This window comes from Chanos chanos, chromosome 4, assembly GCF_902362185.1.
Source record: "Chanos chanos chromosome 4, fChaCha1.1, whole genome shotgun sequence".
NCBI classification, from domain to species: Eukaryota; Metazoa; Chordata; class Actinopteri; order Gonorynchiformes; family Chanidae; genus Chanos; species Chanos chanos.
This window is the reverse complement of record NC_044498.1, coordinates 11,023,409-11,046,643: the sequence shown is the minus strand read 5'-3', so window position 1 is coordinate 11,046,643 and position 23,235 is coordinate 11,023,409. Positions and strand designations below refer to the sequence as shown.

Genomic DNA, 23,235 nt, shown 5'->3' with positions numbered 1-23,235 from the left:
GGTAAAGTCATAAATTTAATTAAACAGGCTTTAATGGCAATAGAGCATCAAGTACATACTTTGTAGCCACTTAGGTGATAACCACAATTTTTACACATTTAGTCGTGTACAGTGTGAATATCTGTTGAACAAAGCTTCCGTAGATGCATTTGTTTGATTCTGAAACACCTAGGTAAACGACCAGACTGAATTTTCCTTGCTTTGAAATGATTAATAATTGTGCAATTGTTATTTGCTTAGCAGCAAACTTATTTTTATACTGTATTCTGAAAAAGAAATCTCAATAGCAGCCCAAGCAGTGCCAATGACAAGAGATTGGTTGCTAGAGCACTTTTCACATTACCTCTGGGTTTTATTAAAGACTCAGTGGGTTTTGCTTCACTGGCTTTACTTAAACATGTACATACAATATAAGATCACGTGATATTAGTTCACTTGTAACTGTTTATTTGTTACACTTACATGGTCAGCATGTTATTGTGCAGCTAGCAATGTTAGCACCACCACTGATTTCTCACTTTCGCAGGTTTATGAACAACATATGCAAGGTATTGACTGAAGATGTTTAAGCACTTGTCAAAACTTGGTGATTGTTATTCATAGCGGTTAGTGTGTGTTTGCTTGGGTTTCATTCGGGACTGGGCTACTGGCTATGATTCCAGTTTCAAATTCATGAATGGCACTACAATTTCCACTCAAAACTGACAAATATATTTGTTCACGAACTGATGACTTCAATGGAAAATTATTCTTCTCAACATTGTCTTCTTGTGAGATTTAAAGAAACTGTGACTGAACTTCAGGTGACTGGCCAATAAATATGGGAAGCCAGTCTTTACATGCGTGACACTTTATCATTATTGTGTGAGGGACTGCCAAATGCAAAGGTAACAATAAAAAAAGAAGAAAAAAAAACAGTGGAGGCCAAAGACCATGAGGAAGTAACACATGTGCCAAAACTTCTCATCTTTTCATTAGCCAGCTAACTAACCTGCCAGTTCCTTTGGTTACCTCACAATATTTCTCCATCTCATCACTGACTCCTTCACTTTACTGTGCTAGACCCTCTGACACGTCTTGCTCACTTCTTTGGGCATATGGTACTTATAAAAAGTTAAAACAGTTAATTCCATTCAAGTACTTTGAATACATATGTGATATTGGAACTCAAAACTGAAGCAAGGGAACAGCAAGCTGAATACAGGCATCAATCTCCTCAGTGGTTTTAGCAGAAAAGTAGACCACTGGCACTTATTGATGAGAACATAGCTACATGAGCACCTCCCACAACTGACAATTCAGTGTCTACCAAGGCCTCTTCTTCGGTTCACATGAAGAGACTGAGGAAGACCAGAGGTGTGGTGGGTTGTCAGAACTTCTGGAGGAGACTAATCTGTCTTCAGAAAATGTCATGCTGCAAAGAATTTCAATAGGCCACATACTGTTAAGTTCCAAGGGATCTTGTCATACCCTCATCCCTCTTCAGGTGAGAAACACCCGTGACATGAGAATCATGTCGTAGTCTGTATTGCTAAGAATGTAGATGTGTTCCACCAAAACTTCAGCAGATATCTTGTGTGCATTTCAACTGGTAAATTGTGTGTGGTGGGTTGTGTTAGTGTCTGGATGTTGTCTCACATGCCTGTGCCCACGTCAGGCCTTAGTCTTTGTGTAAAGTCTGATGAAGATGAAGATAGAGTGGTTTCTTGGTCAGGAGATGAAGCTTCTTCCTCTTGAAGTCAGTTGGCTTCTTGTACCTGATATTAAGATTAGCGGTTGTGATTTAACAAGTGTTATATATGCTACTGGTAGAAATATTAATAATAATAACAATAATAATAAGTATAATTATAATAATAAATCAGACAACTATGAAAAGGTCAATGTTCAATGTCAGGATAAAGAAAATAACATGTGAGTGATTCATGATGACAGATCAGTGCTGAGGATAAGTGTGGGAAAAGGATGGTCTGCAAATGTGCAGAAACTTAATTTGTAGTGACTAAGACATAGCAGATTAGTTTAATGTACATAACATCATCTATTTTAAATTGTACAACATAAACAGTTTCATGTATTACTTACAGCTCAATTACAATGGGACCTGGTTTGATCTCATCCATTTCCATGAATGCAAAGCACTTAGTGCTGGTGAACCTTTTCTTGGGTTTGTAGTGTTTAAATTCAAAGAAAATAGCTGCCCCTAGAACAAGAGTGAATACAGTTGGTTGCTATGAGACTACTCACAGTAAAGTCCAGCTGCAAGAGCTAAACGAAACATGCACTTCAACTGCAGTTTATTCAGTCCTACATGAACTTTTTTAGAAACAATAACTGCTATAGTAATGAGGCAACTGAGCACAATTGCAAAGACAAGAGAATGACACAAAGTTGCTGAGAATGCGAATGAGTTAACACTCGTGCAGGTAACGAGGACTGAATCAAGGCGTGGCACCACAGTCAGATCAAAGAGCAAGGAGACTGTGTGACAGAGATTGCGGGTTGCAGCATTTGGAAATTATTTTCTTATTACAGGGCAATCAGTGTATGTGCGTGTGTGAGAAACTCTACAGCACGAAAGCTGACAAACAATAAATATGACTTTATATTATGTCGTTAAAGATAACAGCGTCAACAAATAAATGATTGAAACCATGTAAATTAAAAAACCTGACTAGTGGTTTGTTTTTTTTTTTAATTCATGTCAAAAGCAATTTTTGCAGTTACGTTTTACGATGTATTTTATTTCAATTTTATTTCAATTTTACAATTCCCATAACAGGTATAGTAATAATTAAACCGTAGACTTAGTATTTGTAGTAAGTATAGAGGGCTGACGCAAAAACTTGTATTACGCAGCAAGCAGATTATTATTACAGTGAGTGGCAACATGTATTAAAAGGCACCGCGAATACCCAGCGCATGTCACGATAATAACTACTGATTCTGATTATTGAGCAATTTAATGAATCAAAGAAAGGGTTTAACTAAATTGCAACGCATCGCTGGTCTTTATCTTCGGTTCCCAACCGAAGCAAGACAGTTCTAAAGGCAAATAGATTACTCTGGTGACTGGCGACATAACTGACATGTGCAAACAATGAAATGAATTGTGTGCGGCGTTAATTAACCGGCGCGGGCAGCTTTGCCACGTTTCGCTGTTGACATGAACACGACTGTCTAACAGGCTTCAACTAGTCTTACCTTTTGGTAATTTTTCAAGATGTTTCTGGATCTCCACGTCCACACTGAAATGAATATATGTGTCCTCCTTGCGTGTAGCAACTGGAGTGTCCTGAACAGGGTTCAAATCAACGCCATTCAGGTCTGCACAGAAAACAAAGCTACAGTCACATTCTAGAGCGAGGCAATCACCTCCACTCAACAGACACGCCGATTTCCTGGGACACAAAATCGATAAACATTTTCGGAGTGAGGAACAGGTGACAATATGTTATTGGGTCTTTGTATAATGGCAGAAGCACAAACTCAGCATGACAAGTATATTTGCCAGCACAAATGACAAACACAACACAGACAACACAATTATCTAAATGGACCAAGGGACTCGATGTTGTACTTTATCAGCAATCATAGTGCTTCATCTCTGACGTGATATACCTTTTACACTAACTGTTATGTAAGGGTCAATGCATTGCCCTGCGTCTTTAAGACCAATCTTCTCAATCTTAAGTGTGAGTAGAGTCATTCCAGGTTCAGAGGGTAGTCGTGGCAACAAAGTACCTGTTGGAGACATAAAATGTCATGAGTTATCTGTATTGGACTCTCAGATGGAGAGAATGTATGCTTATTGTTCTTGAATTACAGAACTTTGAATTTCAGCTTTCAGGTCAGCAGTCATACCTTGCAAAGCTTTGAATACAAGCAGTGGAAGACAAAGTGATGAAGCCATGCACAGCACCGACAGAAAAGGAAAAAAAATAAAGAAGTCGTACATAACACAATGTCACAAGACATTACAAAAACTGACGGTTTGATCAGGGGGGACATCACTCCGCATCACAGTGTCACCTCATCCTCATCAAGAGGATACAATTACATTGCAGATTCAAACAACTTTGCTATAAATGTATGCGCCCTACTCCAGCGACTGCCATCTCCATTAAGTACTTTACAGTGATGCTGATTTTGCCTCAAGTAACAAAATGATGTCTAAAGTCAAAGAAGCTATTGAGAACTCAAAGCGAATTATGGTGCAGGTACACAATCTGCCATCATAAATTCCCTTTATAAATAATAAAGTAATACACAGGCTCTAAGAGTAGAGGGAGGTGGGTGTTTTTCTCTTGAAGAAAACATAATTAGTAGCCTGTGTACCTGGCACTCTGGAGGGGAAGGATTCTGGTGAACCAGCTCCTGTGGCAGCATCCTCTTCCTCTTCTACTTCCAGATTCTCCTCTTCCCCTGGGGCAAGGATTTTCCTTTAGGAGGGGCACTAATATTAGAACGTGTTTGTACTTGCACTCTATACCTCAAAGCGATTTCAGATCGCAATTTTTAATATTTAATGACTGACTTTATGCTGACTGCACCAAGATTCATGTGCATTACTAGAAAACTTGCTCACTAAAGTACATCTCTTACCTTAAAGGCACTGGCTGCACATCAAACGGGAAATCTTTGTTGTACGTGAGGATATTCTTGATGACTGTTCAAGAGTGGAATCACACAAAGGGCAGTGTAAAAGCCACATCAAATTTCTGGTTTTATTGTTAAATTATGCTTGAATGTTTATATAAACATATGCTTTTGTATATGTTTCCTTTCTCCATGTCGTGCGATAAAAATTCTGCTCTGTGCCAGGAGGACATTTTAGATTAATAAAATTACGTTGCGCAGAATATACATACTAGGTTCCAGTTTCTTCAGGTCCTCCAACTTGAAATCTTCTTGGGATTGTGTGCACTAAAAATATAAAATATTGTTACAAAGGTCTAAAATGGTTTTAATCCTGCATTTGGGAATGATATTGTATTTACCTACAGCTGAGTTTAGGAGTTAAAATCTAGCAAAATGTTATTCATAAATAAAATATCTCCTAATTAACTGAATTGTGTACTTGCATAATTGTAAAAAAGAAAATCTAAGCAGTGATTTCTTCTTACATAGCAATCATGAAACCGATTTGTTCTGACTTTGCGGACATCAATTAGTGATCTGTAATGTAACCAACTGATTGTGGTTTCTGTTATTAAGGCTTCTAAAACAACTTTACTGTTAGTTACCAACCTGTAAGGCAGCGCTTCTCATTTCAAGGCATGTTGCACACTTTCCTAAAGTTTTCTGGCAAAGGGAAGACAATATTTAAAAGCTTGTAACTTTGCACATCACAAAAGAGTCACACAACGTCAGTTCAGATGACACACTCCATGTAATGTTATCTCACATTTTATAAGACTTGTGCAATACAAACACTTTAGGATTAACGGTTCAATTTAGACCTAATTGTTTGTAGAGCCATTCCTAAATGGTCTGGGAAAGTAATCACCTCTGTTTTGAATTTTACATGGCCTGCCTGTTTAGAAAAAGAGACCGCAATAAATTGCTGGATCAGTCTATCAGTGAAGATCCCAATAAATGATTATTTCAACTGCTGGTATAATTATTCACGAAGATCCATAGCGGTGGCCAGAGTGACATTCACAATTTCCAAATATTTAGAGTCTTTCATTTAATCCTTAAATTCCTCAGCTCTTGCATATTTTCATTAGCATTCTCATTTGTTGCTACTCTGTAAGGACTTCCATGTCTAAAATAAGACACCTTTGTTTGAACAAAAAACTGCAATTTATCTTTGTCTTAACCGCCATACCACCTATACAAAAGTGTTATTTTGCTCCATACCAAATTAAGGTAAATATGTCAACAGACAAAAATCACTGAGGTCAGTTAACAAGTTTAATAGAGGGAAGGGGGGCCACTTGCTGACTTGCAGATAGATAAAATTGATCAACAAAGTGCTTACCTTTTGGTCCTCAGTGAAATCACAGGAATTTGAAGACTGGGCTTCTTTCTGTAGTTGCCTTGCAAGTCTATAGGAACATTACAATGATGCAGCATGAATGAAACATCTCAGTAATAACATCCTTTATCACAACGTTGATTGATACTATATTACATAATGATCTTGTCGGATGCAGAGAATATCCATGAGGTGACTATCTGTTGATCCCGTGCCCCCTCATGGATAAGAGCGACGCAGCATGAGCTAATAACCACGCCAGGAGAAAAGGTCAGCACGTAAGGGAATGCACCAACAATTTAATGTAGAGGTCAATAAACTTCAGTATTTGTTGAAAACTGATTACAGACGCTATGTCCCCTGACAGGCGTACGTGGGAAAAGGTTGACAGACAGACAAAGCTCCACCCACAACAATAAGAGGGTGTGGCCGTCAATTTCCAAATGCTTCAGGAGTGTTGCACTTGCGGAATGTATTGTCGGAAAAGTAACCGTATGATAATTTCGTGTTCTGCAAAAGTTCAGTTCGATTGCTAACTAACAGAATGGTGGTGCCAGACAACTACGCACAGTGTTTGTGACTTTGTTGTACTCTTTTTACATTGGTCCCGGTTTTAAGTTCGGCTATCAAGTAACATAGCAGGTAGGCTGACAAATGTTTCTGTGCAGGCAAATTTGCTCTTTAGCCCGAGATCATAGTAATATTATTGCTAGCACAGGTTAGCTGAAGGATGACTAAACCAGACACTAACACACGCAAAAAAATGGCACAGCCCGTTCTAATCTATCTGTCTTTGACAGACACTGAGCAGTCAAATGATTCAAACTGAAATGTTGGCAACTTACATCTGATACTCATCAATTGCTTCCACTAATTGTCCCCAAGAGTCAAAGTCCGTGCCTTTTTTAAAACTCGCGTGCCATTTCTGGACGGTCTTGGTGACATCTGACATCTTCTTAGGGGTAGACTTCCACGATATGTTTTCAGGTTAACATTGCCGGTGAGACTCCATTCTCCCACTCCGCATTGTATCCCAACTGACTGTCCCCAAGCTGGTTGATAAACCGGCGATACGCTACATACTGACCAAGCCCTTCTGCGAGTACAACCAAACTGCCAGTACTAAAACGGAAGTCCTGCCCCTTAAAATAAATACGAAGCCAGTCGCAGAAAACAACTGAAATAAAAGCCTTTGCTGTAGAACAAAAACGATATGTCACCACCAAAAAAATGATATTTCCTCTAAAGGAGGTATTTAATATGGTTGCTATAGAATGAAATACGTGGGGTTTTTCGAACACTCTGTCAGCTTGTGTTAGTGGTGAAATGGCAAATTTTTAACATTTTGAGCGGTTTCTCGGGGACTTTCTGTGCCACTTTATGATTACGGTTACCAATTTGTGTTCAGCAGATTGAGATCGCATGTATGATCCATTCGTTTCAACAATCTTGTGTCATCAGACACTACTTGTGTTCAATAAATGATTTCCATTGAAAAAGAAGCTCTCGGTATTGCGTGAATCTGTATTGTTTTCAGCACTTTTTTAAACTCTTCCGTGCGCAACAAAAATCTGTTCTATTTACGTGACTGCCCTCTCACATTGTTTTAAAATCCAGACAAACCAGTATGATGTGAAAGGACAGTCTTAACGTGATCGTTCAATCATTTGAGATAATATTCCGCCTGTATCTATGTTTAGTATCCTGCACCGGCTTGACTTGTACAAAGTAGCGAACATCCAATCACACAGTGGGAATATTACATCATAGAAAATCAACCAATAGTTTTCTATCTGACGTCTTCAGACGTAACACAGGAAGACGCTCTTGTGTTTGTATTTTTATGGCATTTCCTGGTGTTGGTTGTACGGAGCTATTTACAGATTAAAGGTATGGCAATTTTCATATCGACACCAATATTATTTACATCTATATTTATATACGGTTTCAGTTGTTCATCTCTACCGTTGCCAAGGCTGTTTGTGTTCACGTTAGACGGTATCAGATATATAATGAGGTTCTGTTACACAGCTTTAGCAAGCTTATTAGCCAGTTAGCATTAAAATACAGGCGCTTTCTTTGATGTTTACGTAACACTTTTACGCGATTTTTTATGTATCACAAGATTTCTCTGTTATCGTGTCCAGCGATAACATTAAATTTCCTGTCTTTTCAGGATATGTTAACATATTAGTAAGGAAGCCAGATAATGTTTCGACTCCAGGCCATTTTTTGAAGAAGTGTCGTGATGGTTGTAGATATCGTCGTCTTAGCTGAATTGATGTTACGTGTTTTCTGTGGAACACAGATTTGACATTACATGACTTGCATCTAAAGTCAGAGATCTGGTCATTAAATGTTAACGGTAGTAGCTATCTGGGTTACTCAGATTTAAAACCAGTGGGTTTGTTCATGTACGGAAAGTCACTTCGGTTATATTATATGAAGTCGACTCAGTGTTAGCGTTCATTGTATTTTTCATTGTTTCTATTTTATTCCTTCTTTGTCACAGGAATACAAGACCTGAACATTAACAACTCTTCACATTTTTGCCACATCCATTTGGCTCTGTAGTGTCTTTACCCGCCACAGGATGACGCACTGGTTTCACCGAAACCCATTGAAAGCAACGGCCCCTGTGTCCTTCAATCTATATGGAGTCGCTGCAAGTCCTGCAGCAAATAAAATTTGCAAGTACGTATTGGTGTATTGCAATACGTATCCTTGCAATGTAAATAAACAAGACACATTTGTGAAAAATCAAGTTCTGCTTGCAGTGAAATGTATGAACTATTGGAAAAATATATACATGAAAAATATTCTTTATTTTCGCGATTAAATAAATTTCTGTATCTTGTATATCAGTATATGTTAACACAGTAATAATGTACCTTAGTACTCATATCAGCAAAAGATATGAGTGGTGTCAGATGTTTAAACGAGGCCGAGTTAATGTGGACTGAGTATATTATACCATATCAGCCGAACTTGGATGAAGTTATTTGTGGTGTTTGTTACCAGTGACCTAAGAACAACCAGGGCCAGACTTTTGGACATGTTCACTGATCTCACCTGCAATCCAGAGATCATGAAGAAAGCCAGTGACGATTACTTCTCCCTTCTACAAGGTGAATTGCACTCTTTGCCATCCCCATTCTAACCACCAAGCCTGTAGGCTATTATAACATCATCATAGTGCTGTCTAGCCACGGATCTTCTTCAGAAGCGTCAGTCGTAAATGTGACATAAAAGGTCGAAACCTTGTCCAGTATTATTCATGGGTATTGCACAGAATAAATTCAAAGGATATACATTGCTATAAATGCAAAATATGTGCTTGCTTTGTTAATTTTCTTTGAATGTTTTGTTGTTTATAATAAACCGTTGCTGCTCTCTAACCACCTAGGATTCATTGCACCGCTGGATGGTACCACACAAGAGAACAAGCTGCGGTTTATTCAGAACTTCAGGTGGACAGACACTTTACAAGGAAACACACCGAGGTAATTTAGCCTTCACTTCTCAGGTTACAACCTTCTGTGGTATCAGCTATTTGTAACCTCACACATTTGTATCTGCAATATGCATAAGAAAATATGATACCTGTGAGGCTTGGTTTCTTCCGTCGTCATGAATGAATTAACTGCCCTTTTAAATTTTATCAGAATATTTGTAATTTAGCCAGCCTTTGTAACAAGCCAGCAGAGGGAAAACCTTTTTTGTGTCAAGACATCACTGAATTATTTTTTCAGAGCAGTAAACGGAATAACGATTTACTAAATAAGATATCCAAGAGACTTTGGTGTGGCAATGGGTCCAGCATAGTAGGCTACTGCCTTTTTACTATCCTTTTGTTCATTTACATGTGTGCTGTTCATATTTAAAATATATCGTGACAGTTTTTGTTGTCCTGGGGTAGAGTTTGCAGAATGAAAACAACCTTTGTTTTTTTTGGGGGGGGGGTTTTCCCCTCACAGTGCCCAGCAAGATGCTGTTTTTGAGTTGGTGTCCATGGGATTTAATGTTGCCATCTGGTACACTAAGTTTGCCTCAAGACTGGCTGGAAAGGAAAAGTGAGTGGCATTACGTGTTCCGCTCCTTTATGTTCTGCATTCAGAATGTTTGTTCAGCTCAAGAGATTTATAAAGGTCATGAGACTTATACACATGACCACATACAACTCATTACATGTCCATTTTTTACAGCATTACAGAAGATGAGGCAAAAGATGTTCACAGGAGCCTAAAAGTGGCTGCTGGGATATTTAAACACCTCAAGGTAAATACATACAACCTACAGCCTAAAATGACTATCACAGAGAAATCTGTTTGCCCCTCTAATATTCTGAATTGACACCATTAATGTGACACTGATCTGAACTTTCCAGCAAACACCCAACTCTATATACTGTAGTTGATTTAAGTGAAATGGGCCAGTTCAACTGTTTTTTTGGTGGTAGAGAATCTTTGCTCGGCCTGTGGTTATGTATTAGTGGCATTCAGTTTGGTTTTTATGTGAACGTTCAGTTAAGTTTTTTACACTTAACTCCAAAGTGGAGTTGTTTTTGGCTGAAAAGAGATTTTTTTTTCTTTTTTTAACTTACCTCACTCAGGACGTTCACATTCCTCGGCTGATAACCCCAGCAGAAAAGGGTCGTGACCTAGAGCCTAGGGTCATTGACACCTACATTGTGCAGTGCCAAGCAGAGGCCCAAGAAGGTGTGCTTAATTTTGTATTCATATTTTTAGATTTTGTTAATATTCTTTCATATGCAATCTCTGTGCAAGAGACCAACATCCAGGTTATTCTCACCACTTTTAATCTGTTAGTGGGTGGAATTAGACCGATTTATCTAAATGTCCTTTAATATTGTGACTGAGCTCAGTAAAGCTTGTTCCCATTTAATGATGCCTTCTTTTTTTTGGCAGTGACAATTGCCAGAGCGATTGAGTTGAAGCACAATGCTGCATTGATCGCTGCCTTGGCATACGAGACAGCAAACTTCTATCAGAAGGCTGGTGAGTGAGCACCTCCATTCTAACATAGGCACACGCCTGACATATAATTAGAAATGTTCACGTAGACAAAGTTGAATAAAGCAGTTTTACTGACACCAGTCCTTTAAACATATGTGAGGACCATGCACAGGCATTTAAACTCATTTTGTCTTTGTTAGAGTTCTGTGGGTTTTCCACTGTAATGACACAATGTTTAACGATATGACAGTACTATTGTTCTCATTTCACATAGAGCGGGACATTATAGAGAGTGTATCGTCTGTCTCACCCTTCAGGCATTAATTTATGTACAACTTTAAAAAAAAAGAAAAAGAAAAAAAAAACCCTAAATTGTGATCCTATAAAACATGAGTATTCTCTTCAGTGTTCCCTCCTAACTTTTCCTGTTGTTGAAATTTCACAGACCATACACTGAACACTTTGGACCCAGAATACAGCAGTAAGTGGAGGAAGTACCTCCAGCTGAAGCAGTGCTTCTATATGGCTTATGTAAGTTTTACTCTGAATGGACATATCAGGATATTTGGTAAACAAAGAATGTGGTCTCTGTTTCACTGCTATGGCTCCTCTATTACAGGCTTACTGTTACCATGGACAGACTCTCCTAGCAAGCGACAAGTGTGGGGAGGCCATTAGATCTCTGCAGGAGGCAGAAAGATGTGAGTGATTTTAGAAAATATGATGTGTTTCTATTGAGTGTTAGTTAGATACATGAGATCGTGTCAAGACAAAGGAGAGAACCTGAAATTAAAGGTCAGGGTGAAGTGGCCAGGTTAAAAGCAGAGAGGAGTGGACTAGAGAGAGTTTGTGCTAATGAAAGAGGAGAGAAATGTTTTAATGAATATCCCGGCATGGCATCACTTGGCCCGTTTCAGTATTTAGTTGACGCATTTCTACTTTTCATACCTTAAATGTATATAGAAATATTGAAGAGGTGAAATAAACCTTTTTTTTTTTTTAATTTATTGATGTATTTAGGTCCAGTTTGGCTAGCGACCCCAGACAGCTCTTATGTGACATAGTAAGATGGGAGTAATTGCACCGACTTATAATTTGTGGCTGCTATTGAATACTTCACAGGTTACTCGCGAGCTGAGGAGCTGTGTAAAGAGTACCGTCAGACCAAGGGCCCCGGCAGCACCGCCAAACCTTCGGAACAGCTCTTCTTCAGGAAGCTGGGCGTTCTCATCAAAACAACCCTGGAGAAATGTCAGAGAGAGAATGGCTTCATGTGAGCACTCAGAATCTCTTCCATTTGCACACATTCACTCAAATGGATCCACGAATACAGCAAATTTTATAATGCTGTATGAATTACACAGTGATTAAGAAGTAATGGTAGATGGAAAGTAGGAATGTTTGCCTGAAACAATTTACAAATGGACAACGGCTTTATTGATGAAGCAGTAGAGAGTATTGTTTTTTCGGTATGCTCTATGACGTGAAGCCCTGTCAAGTCCAAGAAAACTTCATTTATGACATCAAAGATGAACACCTTTGAAGTCATGTGACCTATTTCAATCATGTCACATCACATGTTCCTTTATATTTGTTCATTTTGTTAACTTTTTATGATATCTACAGTATACTAAAAGGGAAAAGTGCCGATATGTTGTGGTTTTTGCAGATATTTTCACAAGGTGCCTGCAGAAGCACCTACCTTGGAGCTCAAGGCCAGTTATGGTCTGGCTGAGCCAACAGCCTTTGAGTTTCCTTCAGTCAGTGAGCAGTGCACACCTGAGGTCTATGCCACATTTGACCTAACCAGAGGACCCAAAGATGAGAAGGTAAGCACATACCCAGACTGACAGTTCTCGTTCTTTTACCATTATAACTATAGATCAGTTTTAAGTCAGTTCAAATTGATTTAAAAAAAAAAAAAAGAAGAAGAAGACTGTAGAAACATCAAGTTAGGAAATTATTTGACATTCATTATTGTTAGAAAATATCTCTGGTTGTATCAAAATATCTTCCCTTGAATGGTACTGTAAAGATAAGATGGAAATTGTAGTTTTGAAGTAGTACTTTTTTGGGGGGGGGAGGGGGGGGGGGTAGGGGTTAGTTAACCAGTAGAGTTCTTCTTTCACTGCTCCCTACATGTTTCTTAAATTTTCCGTCGACTCTTTTGTCGTCAGGCAAAGCCCAAGCAGGAGGAAGAGGTGAAGCCAGTGAAAGAGCCAGACCTGAAGCCTCAGAAAGATACTGGCTGTGTCATCTCCTAGACACCAGTGGACTCCAGCATTCAGCCAGTGTATCCATACTGTATTCCTTATTTCCTTTACCTGCCAAGTAAAACTTCACCCAACCAGTGCACTCCAAACTTAATGATAACCCAGTCATACAACTGGCCCCAAGAAATATTACAGTTGCTGATTTCTGGATGACTACAGAGGAAACACAAATAACCGCCGAGAGAGGAGTAATAGCTAGAATGATGTTAACCATTTTCTGTGGCTGATTCTCTCAATTCACTGAATTACTAAAGTGTACTTTTTTTCTTTTCTTGAAAGGACTCTTTGGTTAGCCTTTGTTTTTAGTGCTTTAATTTAGTTTTCTCTATTTATTGGTTTTGGTTTAATCAGTATAGTGTCTGATGAGGGTCAGATCATGTTTTATGATCTTGTTCAAACAATACATGTTTACAGCTCATAACTATAAATGATTTTTCCAACTCCATATATTCAAATAAGGATAATTCTTTACAAATGTAATAGATGACCTGTTCTCCATCATGCATAGCTTCTCATTGCAAGGGTGTATGAAAATGTCTGTTGTATGACATTCTAGCATTCATTCTTGTAGACAAGGACAGGCTTGTTTTGGGTCACAGCTTGAAAAGACCCAGCTGTTTCACATCCAAAGTGGGACAATATCCAGTCTGATTCGGTATGCTCAGAGGGGCTCTTTAAAAAGGCCCCAGACGGAGGCTGCCACAGCTGGCTGCTAAGACTAAACATGTCACAGCTTGGCACCACATCATGTCCTCAGTGGGGTCTTGCATTGACCATGTTTGGTCTGTTCCACCATTAACTTATTGGCAATTGTTGATGTCAGCCCTTTGTCAAATTTGGTTTAATATGTTCACATATTGAATAAAACTGAAGGGGAAAAAAAAAAAAGACGAAATCAAGAAACACACATTTGTTTCTGATTGGCCCGGAAAGAAAAGTAGGAGTAATAACATTAATGCTCAACTGTTTCTGTACATAAAGACTAACTAGTGCGGTGCTTTGCTTTCCATTTCATTTTGGCTAAATAGTCTTGGATATGTCCCTTCTCGGCCGTTTTGCTTCATTGAAAACTGTTCAGTATGTCAAGCCGTTCATAAATGCCAGGCAGCATAATTAAAACATTGCGATTGGAAGCCAACGTAAAACACTGAAAAGACGCTGGAACACTGAAGGAGACTTTTACCACAGATGGGTACAAGTCTGTAAAAACGGGAGGGATTTAGACAAGTTATAGCTTATTGTAAATTTTGAAGCTAATGGAGAACACATACCAGAAATTTGGTTAAAAAAAAGCAGCTGTTGAGAATCATATTGGTTTTCTCCCTGTTTGGTAAAAAGCCTTTACCTTTGCACTTTAACAGTAAAAATCTTGATTTTTTTTTTTTTTTTTTTGCAAATAGATCAGTAGTAAATAATCCGTTCCTAAAATAAGACTGTGCTGCACAAAACGCTGTTGATTAAATATTTCAATTTTACCAACCAGATTGTTTTAATACAACAGATCTCTGGACAGTCAAGACTTTGTCAGGCTCTTATACCTAGATAATCTCATTCCAGATTTGTTTTGTTCTAATATCTAACATGCATTTACTCGTTCATATAAGTATTGTATTCTTTGTTATAAAGATGTACTCACAGATGAAGATGTCAGCCTGTATGTAGCTGTCATGCATTTAATTGGTCTTTCATGAAAATGTTTGTCAATTGTAAATTCAGCTCATTAAAGAATATGTATGGTATCACTGTGTACAGTTAACGTGAACTATGTGTCAGATTATTTCAAAATATCTTTATTCATAGAAATACTTTACTTTACTTTTTCTAGTTAATGACAGTAGAGTGATATATTTTCAGCCAGAACTAGAACTGAGTCCTTTACATTGTAACAGGTTATTCTGTTATCCAGCTTAAAGTGACGGGACCTCTCAAACAGCTCGTGAAAGAATTTCCATGTTTTCACACCTGAGATATTGTAATTAGGTATGTTATTATCACATAAGCCCATAAGATGTCTGTAAACCTCTCATCTAAGTCTGTGACTGCTCAAAAGCTTATGGAAATCAGATCCCAATGATAATCCGCTTTTTATTAGCTGCTATTGCACAGTGTTAGTGCTCATAGTGACACCATGAGTTTAAAAACTGAATTACAGTGTGGTTACGTGAAAGGCCAGGTATCAGGAATTTCAGGGTATTTCCTCAGGTACAAAACACATGCATTCCTGCTCAGTTGTTCAAAGTTTCCAGGATCCGTCCTTATGTCTACTGTATCTGTATAGTTTTTACATTTTTTTTTTGCTTATCATGTGCTTTGGAGAAAAAACATATTCTTTGAAGTCTAATTACAGTGAGTCGTTAGAAATGATTGAAAATTAAGCGTTACGTTCTACACACTCTGTCGAGACCTAGAAATGAAAGTGAAAGTGGTATCCACCTTAGCACACGAACCTCCTCCAGATCCTGCTGAGTACCATTACTTGGATGCACATGTGATTGTTTCTCAGAGTTCTTCACCAATGAAAGATCTTAGGATGTGGTTTTTCTGTTTGATTTAGGCAGCTCATGCAGAAGGTGGTAATATGATAAGAAGAGCTCATCACTGAGTGGAATAACAAGCTGCACAGAAAAGGCACAAACTGTTTTCTAAAAACAAAATGGACAGCGAGCTCAAGGAAGTAAGTGCTATTTTTCAGAGTTCAAGACACCATCTCTCTTAAATGCTGTTCATACGTGGCATGATATGTGTTTACCAACTTAGTAACAGCTTGTACAAAATGGTCCAGACATATTTGATTACTTACAGTACATTAGTCATTTCCATAATCAAATATTCCCTTGAACGGACCGACCTTTTGTCAATAGGGTGACTGGCTTTTGAACACAGCTGGAGTCATTCCCAATTCTCTTACTTTTACAGTTCTCCCTGTATCTAGCAACTGCAATGTATCTCATTGCGTTGAGCTGTAGTATTGTCATGTGAGAGGGTCACTGAACCTGAGATTTTTTCCTGAGATCAAGTAACATGGACCGAGGAGACAAGAAAGAATTTATGAGTGCTCATGATGATTTTGTTCAGGAAATGTCGCCTGGAAGTCAAAGTGAGCTCTCTCAGAAAAAAATGATCTATTTCGCCAGTGGAGAGACAATGGAGTTGGATGACAGTGATGAAGAGAAGGAGGAAGATGAGGGTACATCACATGGTCAGCCTTTCAACAAAACTGACAGGGTCAGTAGTTGGGAAGGAGACTCAAACACATAGCTTCATTTATTATTTATACATATGTTTGCAAGTGACTTTATTGTATATTTCATCAGTCCAATGAGACATTTTAGAACTGACTATTACACTAGACCAGACTACTTGTTTTTTAATATTTAGTAAATCAAGTCTGCTGTCACCATTTCAAAAATGTTCTCCTTTTCTCTCAAAGACACATTTATTACTAAATGCTTTAGTGTTCACATTGCTGTTGTGTCATGTCAGGTCTAAAACAGTTTGTTAATCTGATTCTGGTAAAAATCATCACTGACACTTGAAAAGATCAGAGATCTAGTTGCAGTTGTAAGTGTGATATGTTGTCTGCATTTGTGAATTTTTTAGGCTAAGGTATCATGGAAAGCTTTCACTTGGTATCTGGGAATGCGGATTGGAAAAATGTCATTGAGAAGTAGGCATATTTCCTGACTCCATTGTATTAATGAGGTATTTGAGGGCTCTAGTATCTTTTTTGTCAAGTAGGGTAGAGCTGATATACTGTACTTACAGGTGATAAACTTATGTCATGAGACAATAACACATTGTACATGGGGAAATGTATGTAAATTACATGCAGTGAACATTACAGCTGCTCTCATATTATTTGCAAACAGCTTGTGACTTCCTTGGAGAGAAACTGGCCGGTCTGCTTGGCCTCAATGCAGCCAAATACCAGTACGCCATTGATCAGTATCAGCGTGATCAGAAGGTATGATAAATAAATACTTTTTTTTTGTAACAGTCTACATCTTCTCTGGATGCCACCAGGAATGTTCTGGCACTACCTTTGGCACAATCTTTATTTATTGTCTGACAGTGACTCTACTTCATTACTCTGTATGTTGCCATCCAAGGATAGTCTTTATTATGCCATCCAGTTATCTTTTCATGGCAGTCACCACCATGGTGATTACACAATGAGGGGCGGAATCAAAGCATTGCCACAGATTCATGATTTCAGTCAGTCAAGAGAGGCCTGCGTTCACAGAGCAGTAAGTATCTCAGCTCATTAATATCTTCTCATTTACACAGCAAAAAATGAGTGAAAGCGTACCCTCTGGGGTCTCAAATGAAGAAGGCAAAGAGAAAATACAGCTGTCCAAAAGGGAGGGCAGCAAGTATGGAGCCACAACTTTACTGGAGTCTCCTGTTTCTCATCCCACACACAGGACCACAGAGTATGGAGGCTCTAGCAACCAGGGATACCAAGAGGATGAACAGTGAGATAACAGTCCACTTGGAACAATTTTTGTATGTTGTACGTTGTCACTGTATGCTTATTTTTGAAAGACTGGCTTTAGTTATTGTGCGTTGATATATTTGATAAATAAAAATAAAATCGACAAAATAAAATCTTCCTCATTTTAAGCCTTCTCCTTGACTGTATCTGCCTTAGTAATATTTCCTTTTTGCCTCTGAATTACATGACATACGTATCCTAGCTAATCTTACTCATAACCTTGAGAAATGTTCTCTTTTATTTGCTTTCCTCTTATTCAATATGGTCCTTAACAGTCAGGTGCCCACACCAGGATTGCCGTTGCAAGACATGTATAAGATACACTGTCTTAGAAATTATTTTACCGTGGTTTGTTTTTAACATTATTGTCTACGTCAATATTCTTGTCTGTGGTAACCCTGAATATAAACTATCTTCATAATTTGGATGAGGGAAAAAAAAAAAATGTTGTCGACGAGGATGGGATTCGAACCCACGCGTGCAGAGCACAATGGATTAGCAGTCCATCGCCTTAACCACTCGGCCACCTCGTCTCCGCACATCGTTTCGGAGCAACTATTCATATTCATTTCCTGAAACACCATGCATTCACAGTAATACTGAAGATAATACTGTAATTTATTAAAAGATTACTATAGATATCAGGTGAGTAATACAGTAATATAAATAAGCCAGCTAGTATTTGTCACAAACCTAAAGTTAGCTACGAGAGACGCAACACAAATGATTTGATGTGAGAGTGAAAAAAAATCTCACTGCCATAAATACGCAAATAATATTAAAAAATAATATTTTTAATTTGCCTACCCTATCCCATATCAGTTCAGTAAATCTACCTGATGAAACGTTTCCTCTTCAGACAAATTCCGGCATACATTTCCCAGCAGCACTGACTTCTACTGACTACGCAAACACACGTTGGTTGGAGTTGTTGTATGCTAGCTAGCCAAACAACAATGGAGGAAAGGTTGATTGCTGCTGTTTCGGATTATCCAGAACTGTATAACTCAACCCTGAACTCATACAAAGACGCTGATAGGAAAGCAAAAGCATGGAGAGCTGTGAGTTTGCAAGTTGAAATCCCAGGTAAGAATGGCATAAGGTCATTTGATTCACTGGTTTTCTAGTTGCTCATCATAAGGCTAAATAGCAAATGTAGTTCATGTTATCAAAGAAAATCGTCTGTAAACTTCATGTCACGTAGAGTTTAACAGAAACTACAGGTTAGTGTTGTTTACTTCACTCTCACAGAGCACATCCTTAGTAAGCATTAACTTGTATGTTAGCTATGACTTGTAACATGTCTCTACGTTGTAACATCTATATATGTTAATAACATCTACCTACATCCCTGCAAACCAGAATATCTGTCAGTTAACAAGCTTGCCGGGTCTTTGTTCTGTGTGACTTTTAATCGGTCGCGTTATTATTGTCTTGATGAAGTAAAGAGCTAATGATCACAGTTGTAAAATAATTTGATAGCAGCATATGTGTGAAATAGCTTTAAAGTGTTAGCTAGCTAACCAGCCGTTGCTATCTGCAGCTGTAAGTATTGCGGTAATTTCTACCTTGTCCGGACACAGTGACTGAGAATGATCAATAGCTGGCAGACACATATTTTGATACAAATTTAGGAGAAGTGCCAGGCACGAGTCCGTAGGTCTGATCTAATCTATTCTGGCTCATCTCTGGACTTGGCTATAGATAAGGCTTCATTCTGGACAGGCCTAATACAAATTAAAGATACTTAAACCATGCAACATGTTACAGACGGTTTACATTTTACAACATATAAACTTCGATAAGATTGAAAAGATTCATCATGGTCAAGACTTGGATACGTAAGTATGTTCCTGGGAATAATTTCTGTCCACTGGTGCACAAAGTGTTTGCATTTTTATAAGGGGTCACAAAGTTATTTGTGGTCCATTGTGCCTGTTTGTTTTCTGTTTAGACCAGCAGTATTAGACAGATAGATAGATAGATAGTTGACCTTATTATTCCCTGGAGGGAAATTAGATCGTCATAGCAGCCAGATACATTAAAAAACAAGTGACAACAGGTACAGGAACACAGCGGCTAAGACGAACAAGCAGTGAGACTAGTGAATAGATAAGTGGGGATATTGACTGATGGCCTGGTTGTAAATAATATTGTATGATTCGTTGCATTAATTTGTTGCGCTTTCCCCTCCCACAACATCCTCTGCTGAAGTGCCCCTGGGCAAGGCACTTAACTCCCAACTGCCCCCCAGGCGCAGGCGTGCTTCCCACTGCTCCTGGTGTGTGTGTGTGTGTGTGTGCTCACTACCGTTGTGTATAAGATGGGTTAAATGCAGAGGTTAAATTCACTACTCACTACTCACTGCTCACAGTGTGTGTGTGTGTGTGCGATCACAGAGATTCTAGTTCTAATTCTAATTCAGTTGAGGATTAAGCTGTTGTTCTGAGTCACTTGAGTTAGTCCTGGACTGTGCTGATGATACTGAGTACAGGGATTTAAGTACAATGGGTAGGTTGACATAGAATATACTGGTGTGATGCATTGTGACTTTGCCTTGGGTAGCTACTCATAGACCAGATACGAGACAGACAGATGAACTCAAGTAAGCTATGTGCTAGGCATGTGCCCACATCCGGTGCAGCACTGCCCAGAATAACCCCAAGGTCATCCTGATATTTGGGTTTCTGTTGTGTTTGGACACAGACTCTACTCGATTTTAATGTCTTGCTTTAAAGCCTGCTGTTTTTTGTCCACCACATAAAGAGGAGGACTGCCGTAGAAAATGGAAGAGCTTGCGGGACATGTTCATCAAAGACAAGCGGTCAGAGCAGCGCAGGAGAGCGTCAGGGGGCACTCACCGGAGCTGGAAATACAGCTGGCAGATGGCTTTCCTGACTCCTTTCATCCAGTCCAGGTCTTCACAGCCCAGCCTGACTGTGGACGACCAGGATGATGAGCGGGAAGAGGAGGAGAGAGAAGAGGACAGGACTGCAGATGGCAACCCTTCCTTTGCTGTGCATGAGATTGAAGGAGAACACAGCGTGTTGGATGGATCTTCTCACTACCCTCCTTCAGGCTCTCAGGGGCCAGGTCGCAAGAGGAAATGGCACTCGGAAGGAACAGAGGACTTGGAAGATGAGATGTTCCTCTATAGCCTCCTTCCATATCTAAGGAGGCTACCGTATGCCAAGAAAAGTGCTGTTAAACTGAAAATCCACCAGTTACTTTATGAAGCAGAATTTCAGTAGTTTTTAATCTTTTTCTATCTTTTATTACTTGCATTTACTGTATGAAATTACCATACAATACTAAAGAAATTGTTTAAATGCTTGAGTATTTTGGATGTTAATTGCATTAGAGCAGTAGATTAAAACAACAATCTAAACTTTGGGACTGTCATTTTTTCAGCATCTGTGGTTCACTGAAGTAGAGGTGTCAAAGAGGCACTATGTCTCTCCAAAAGACATCAGTAATTTGCATTTCAGTAAGTGGTAATGGGTTTGTTTCTTCTCAGAAAATCACTTATACACATCTCCAATGGATATTTCCCTTACTAGCAATATTCCTCACAAAACATTCATCAGTGTATCTGATAGGGTCTTTTTACTTCAGGGACGGATTTCCTCCATGTATTATGTCATTAGGCTCGTGAGTAGGCTCAAGGCTACACCCCTTCACATTTTGCTTCATTGTGTAATTCGTTTTTTCTTTGTATATCCTGCTTCACAGCTTTTAAAAAATCTGGAATTTTTAAGGACTGTAGGACTTGCTAAAAAGCAAAGATTCGCTTATCCATGAAAAAGGAGCATTTAAAAAAAACACGAGTGTTTTGTACTGACAAAAATAGGATGGGTACAAAGGACAAAGAGGATGAGTATTAAAACAAGTTTAAACGTTTAGACCTAGAGTGAACTCTGTCAGTATTGGTATTAAGAAGTGGATGGAGGGGTGCCTTTGTGACCCTCCTTAGATCTGGCCATCCTTCAAAATTTGATTATCAAGGGAAGGGTTCTGGGAAAATACCAAAGAGCTTGACTACACTGGCACATATGATACAGTAATCTGCAAAATGGAACTTAATGCAAAATGTTACATTTGGCACAAATCCAGCATCACCCAAAGAAAGCATTCCCTCCCGGTGATGGTGGTAGCATCATGTTATGGGGGTGTTTTTAAACGTGATATACTGAGGCACCTCCCTGAACAGAAGCCAAAATTATTAGAGCAGAGTATGTGAAAGTCCTTGAACAATATCTGCCAGCTTCTGCAAGAAGGCTGAAACTGGGATAGAAGCATGACAACTACTTTATGTATACATTCAAAGCTAAAATGGAACCGTCTTAGAAAACAAACAATAAAAGTCCTTTTGTCCACTCAAAGTCCCAATCTAAGTTCTGCCAGAACCCTCCGACGTGGAGGGTGATATCAAAGACTTATTCTGAACAGAGTTGCAGATGCAGTTCTGCGAAATATCTATCCACCATGAACTCAAGTTGCACCTATCAAGTTGCTGCATTTCAGTTTTGTATATTGAATGTATACATTTTTCAACAATGAAACCACTTCCACTTGTAGGTGTGAAACACTATGTATATGAGGAAAGAGATCTTCAGAATGCAGTGAGGGTCTGACAAAGTATAATAAACATTCCAAGGAATACAGGCTCACCAGTTGATCTTTCTATGTGATGGTTTAAAATTGTAAAGCAAAAAAGTACTGAATGCATGAGTACAGGATTGAATTTCATTGTGCTGAAATGCATTATGCTGTTTTTTAAGCATTTTATAATGCCTTCATCTCCAAAAGCCATGGACAAAAACTAGCAAAGACAAAGCAGGATTAAAAAAGTGAGGGACAGGACACATATGAAAAGTCCAATTTCTTTTGGATACTATGTAGCTCCAGTGTCAGGTTGTCTACAAACACTTGTTAAATCCCCAATAACCTCAATGCAAGGCTCGGAACTTTCAAAAAGGCCAGAGACTTAAAACCCAATGACAACACTTCCTAGTCCTTGCCTGTAGTCTTCTGGGACTTGCTCTTATGGGTGCTTTCTATATTATGACAGTTGCATTATTCATATTCAGATTTTCTCAAACGAGCTGTAAATGTAACGAATATTTACATGACCCACGATGAAAGCGATGTGTGTTCTGCAGAGGTACTGTTCTGTCTCACTGTCTCATACTCAAAAATCTGTTCTACTGATTTTTTAAAGACACTTTTATTTTCTGTAACTTTGCATTATCACACCTGATAGTGACTGATCTTCTGACCTTAATCAGCTGTTCAACTCTAAGGCTGTGACATTATTTACCTACAAAACTGGATTTGCACAGGATGCTGAAATGCCAGACTCCTTGCCTGTTTGGAGCAATGAAGACATATGACAAACTCTGAGAAGATGCGATTAAAATAATGAGTTGGTGACGTGTGGTTCAGCGTCTCGCATCGAAATTAAACCTCTTCAATAGAAAAGGTTAAGTGACATATTCAAGGTGCACA

At 38.7% G+C, this 23,235-nt stretch overlaps 3 protein-coding genes and 1 non-coding gene across 4 annotated transcripts; 2 read left to right on the top strand and 2 right to left on the bottom strand.

Moving 5' to 3' along the window:
* Positions 1-334: 334 nt before the first annotated feature.
* Positions 335-6,935, bottom strand: aida (axin interactor, dorsalization associated). Its single transcript, XM_030771867.1, has 10 exons — positions 6,829-6,935; positions 5,987-6,053; positions 5,251-5,304; positions 4,872-4,926; positions 4,606-4,669; positions 4,339-4,442; positions 3,622-3,744; positions 3,205-3,327; positions 2,086-2,203; positions 335-1,757 (listed from the first exon to the last, which is right to left on the bottom strand). The coding sequence occupies exons 1-10, from the start codon at positions 6,933-6,935 to the stop codon at positions 1,661-1,663; spliced, it is 912 nt and encodes a 303-aa protein (XP_030627727.1). The 3' UTR covers positions 335-1,660.
* Positions 6,936-7,849: 914 nt separating this feature from the next.
* Positions 7,850-13,535, top strand: brox (BRO1 domain and CAAX motif containing). The gene is made up of 13 exons (XM_030772610.1): positions 7,850-7,873; positions 8,496-8,677; positions 9,005-9,111; positions 9,390-9,486; positions 9,961-10,056; positions 10,189-10,261; positions 10,596-10,701; positions 10,912-11,001; positions 11,405-11,490; positions 11,579-11,660; positions 12,082-12,232; positions 12,629-12,788; positions 13,137-13,535. The coding sequence occupies exons 2-13, from the start codon at positions 8,577-8,579 to the stop codon at positions 13,221-13,223; spliced, it is 1,236 nt and encodes a 411-aa protein (XP_030628470.1). The 5' UTR covers positions 7,850-7,873; positions 8,496-8,576; the 3' UTR covers positions 13,224-13,535.
* Positions 13,536-18,178: 4,643 nt separating this feature from the next.
* trnas-gcu (transfer RNA serine (anticodon GCU)) lies at positions 18,179-18,260 on the bottom strand. The gene has a single exon. It is a non-coding gene; the product is annotated as a tRNA-Ser (tRNA).
* Positions 18,261-18,683: 423 nt separating this feature from the next.
* Positions 18,684-20,978, top strand: LOC115809345 (transcription factor Adf-1). The gene is made up of 2 exons (XM_030770946.1): positions 18,684-18,813; positions 20,494-20,978. The coding sequence occupies exons 1-2, from the start codon at positions 18,684-18,686 to the stop codon at positions 20,976-20,978; spliced, it is 615 nt and encodes a 204-aa protein (XP_030626806.1).
* The last annotated feature ends 2,257 nt before the right edge of the window (positions 20,979-23,235 follow it).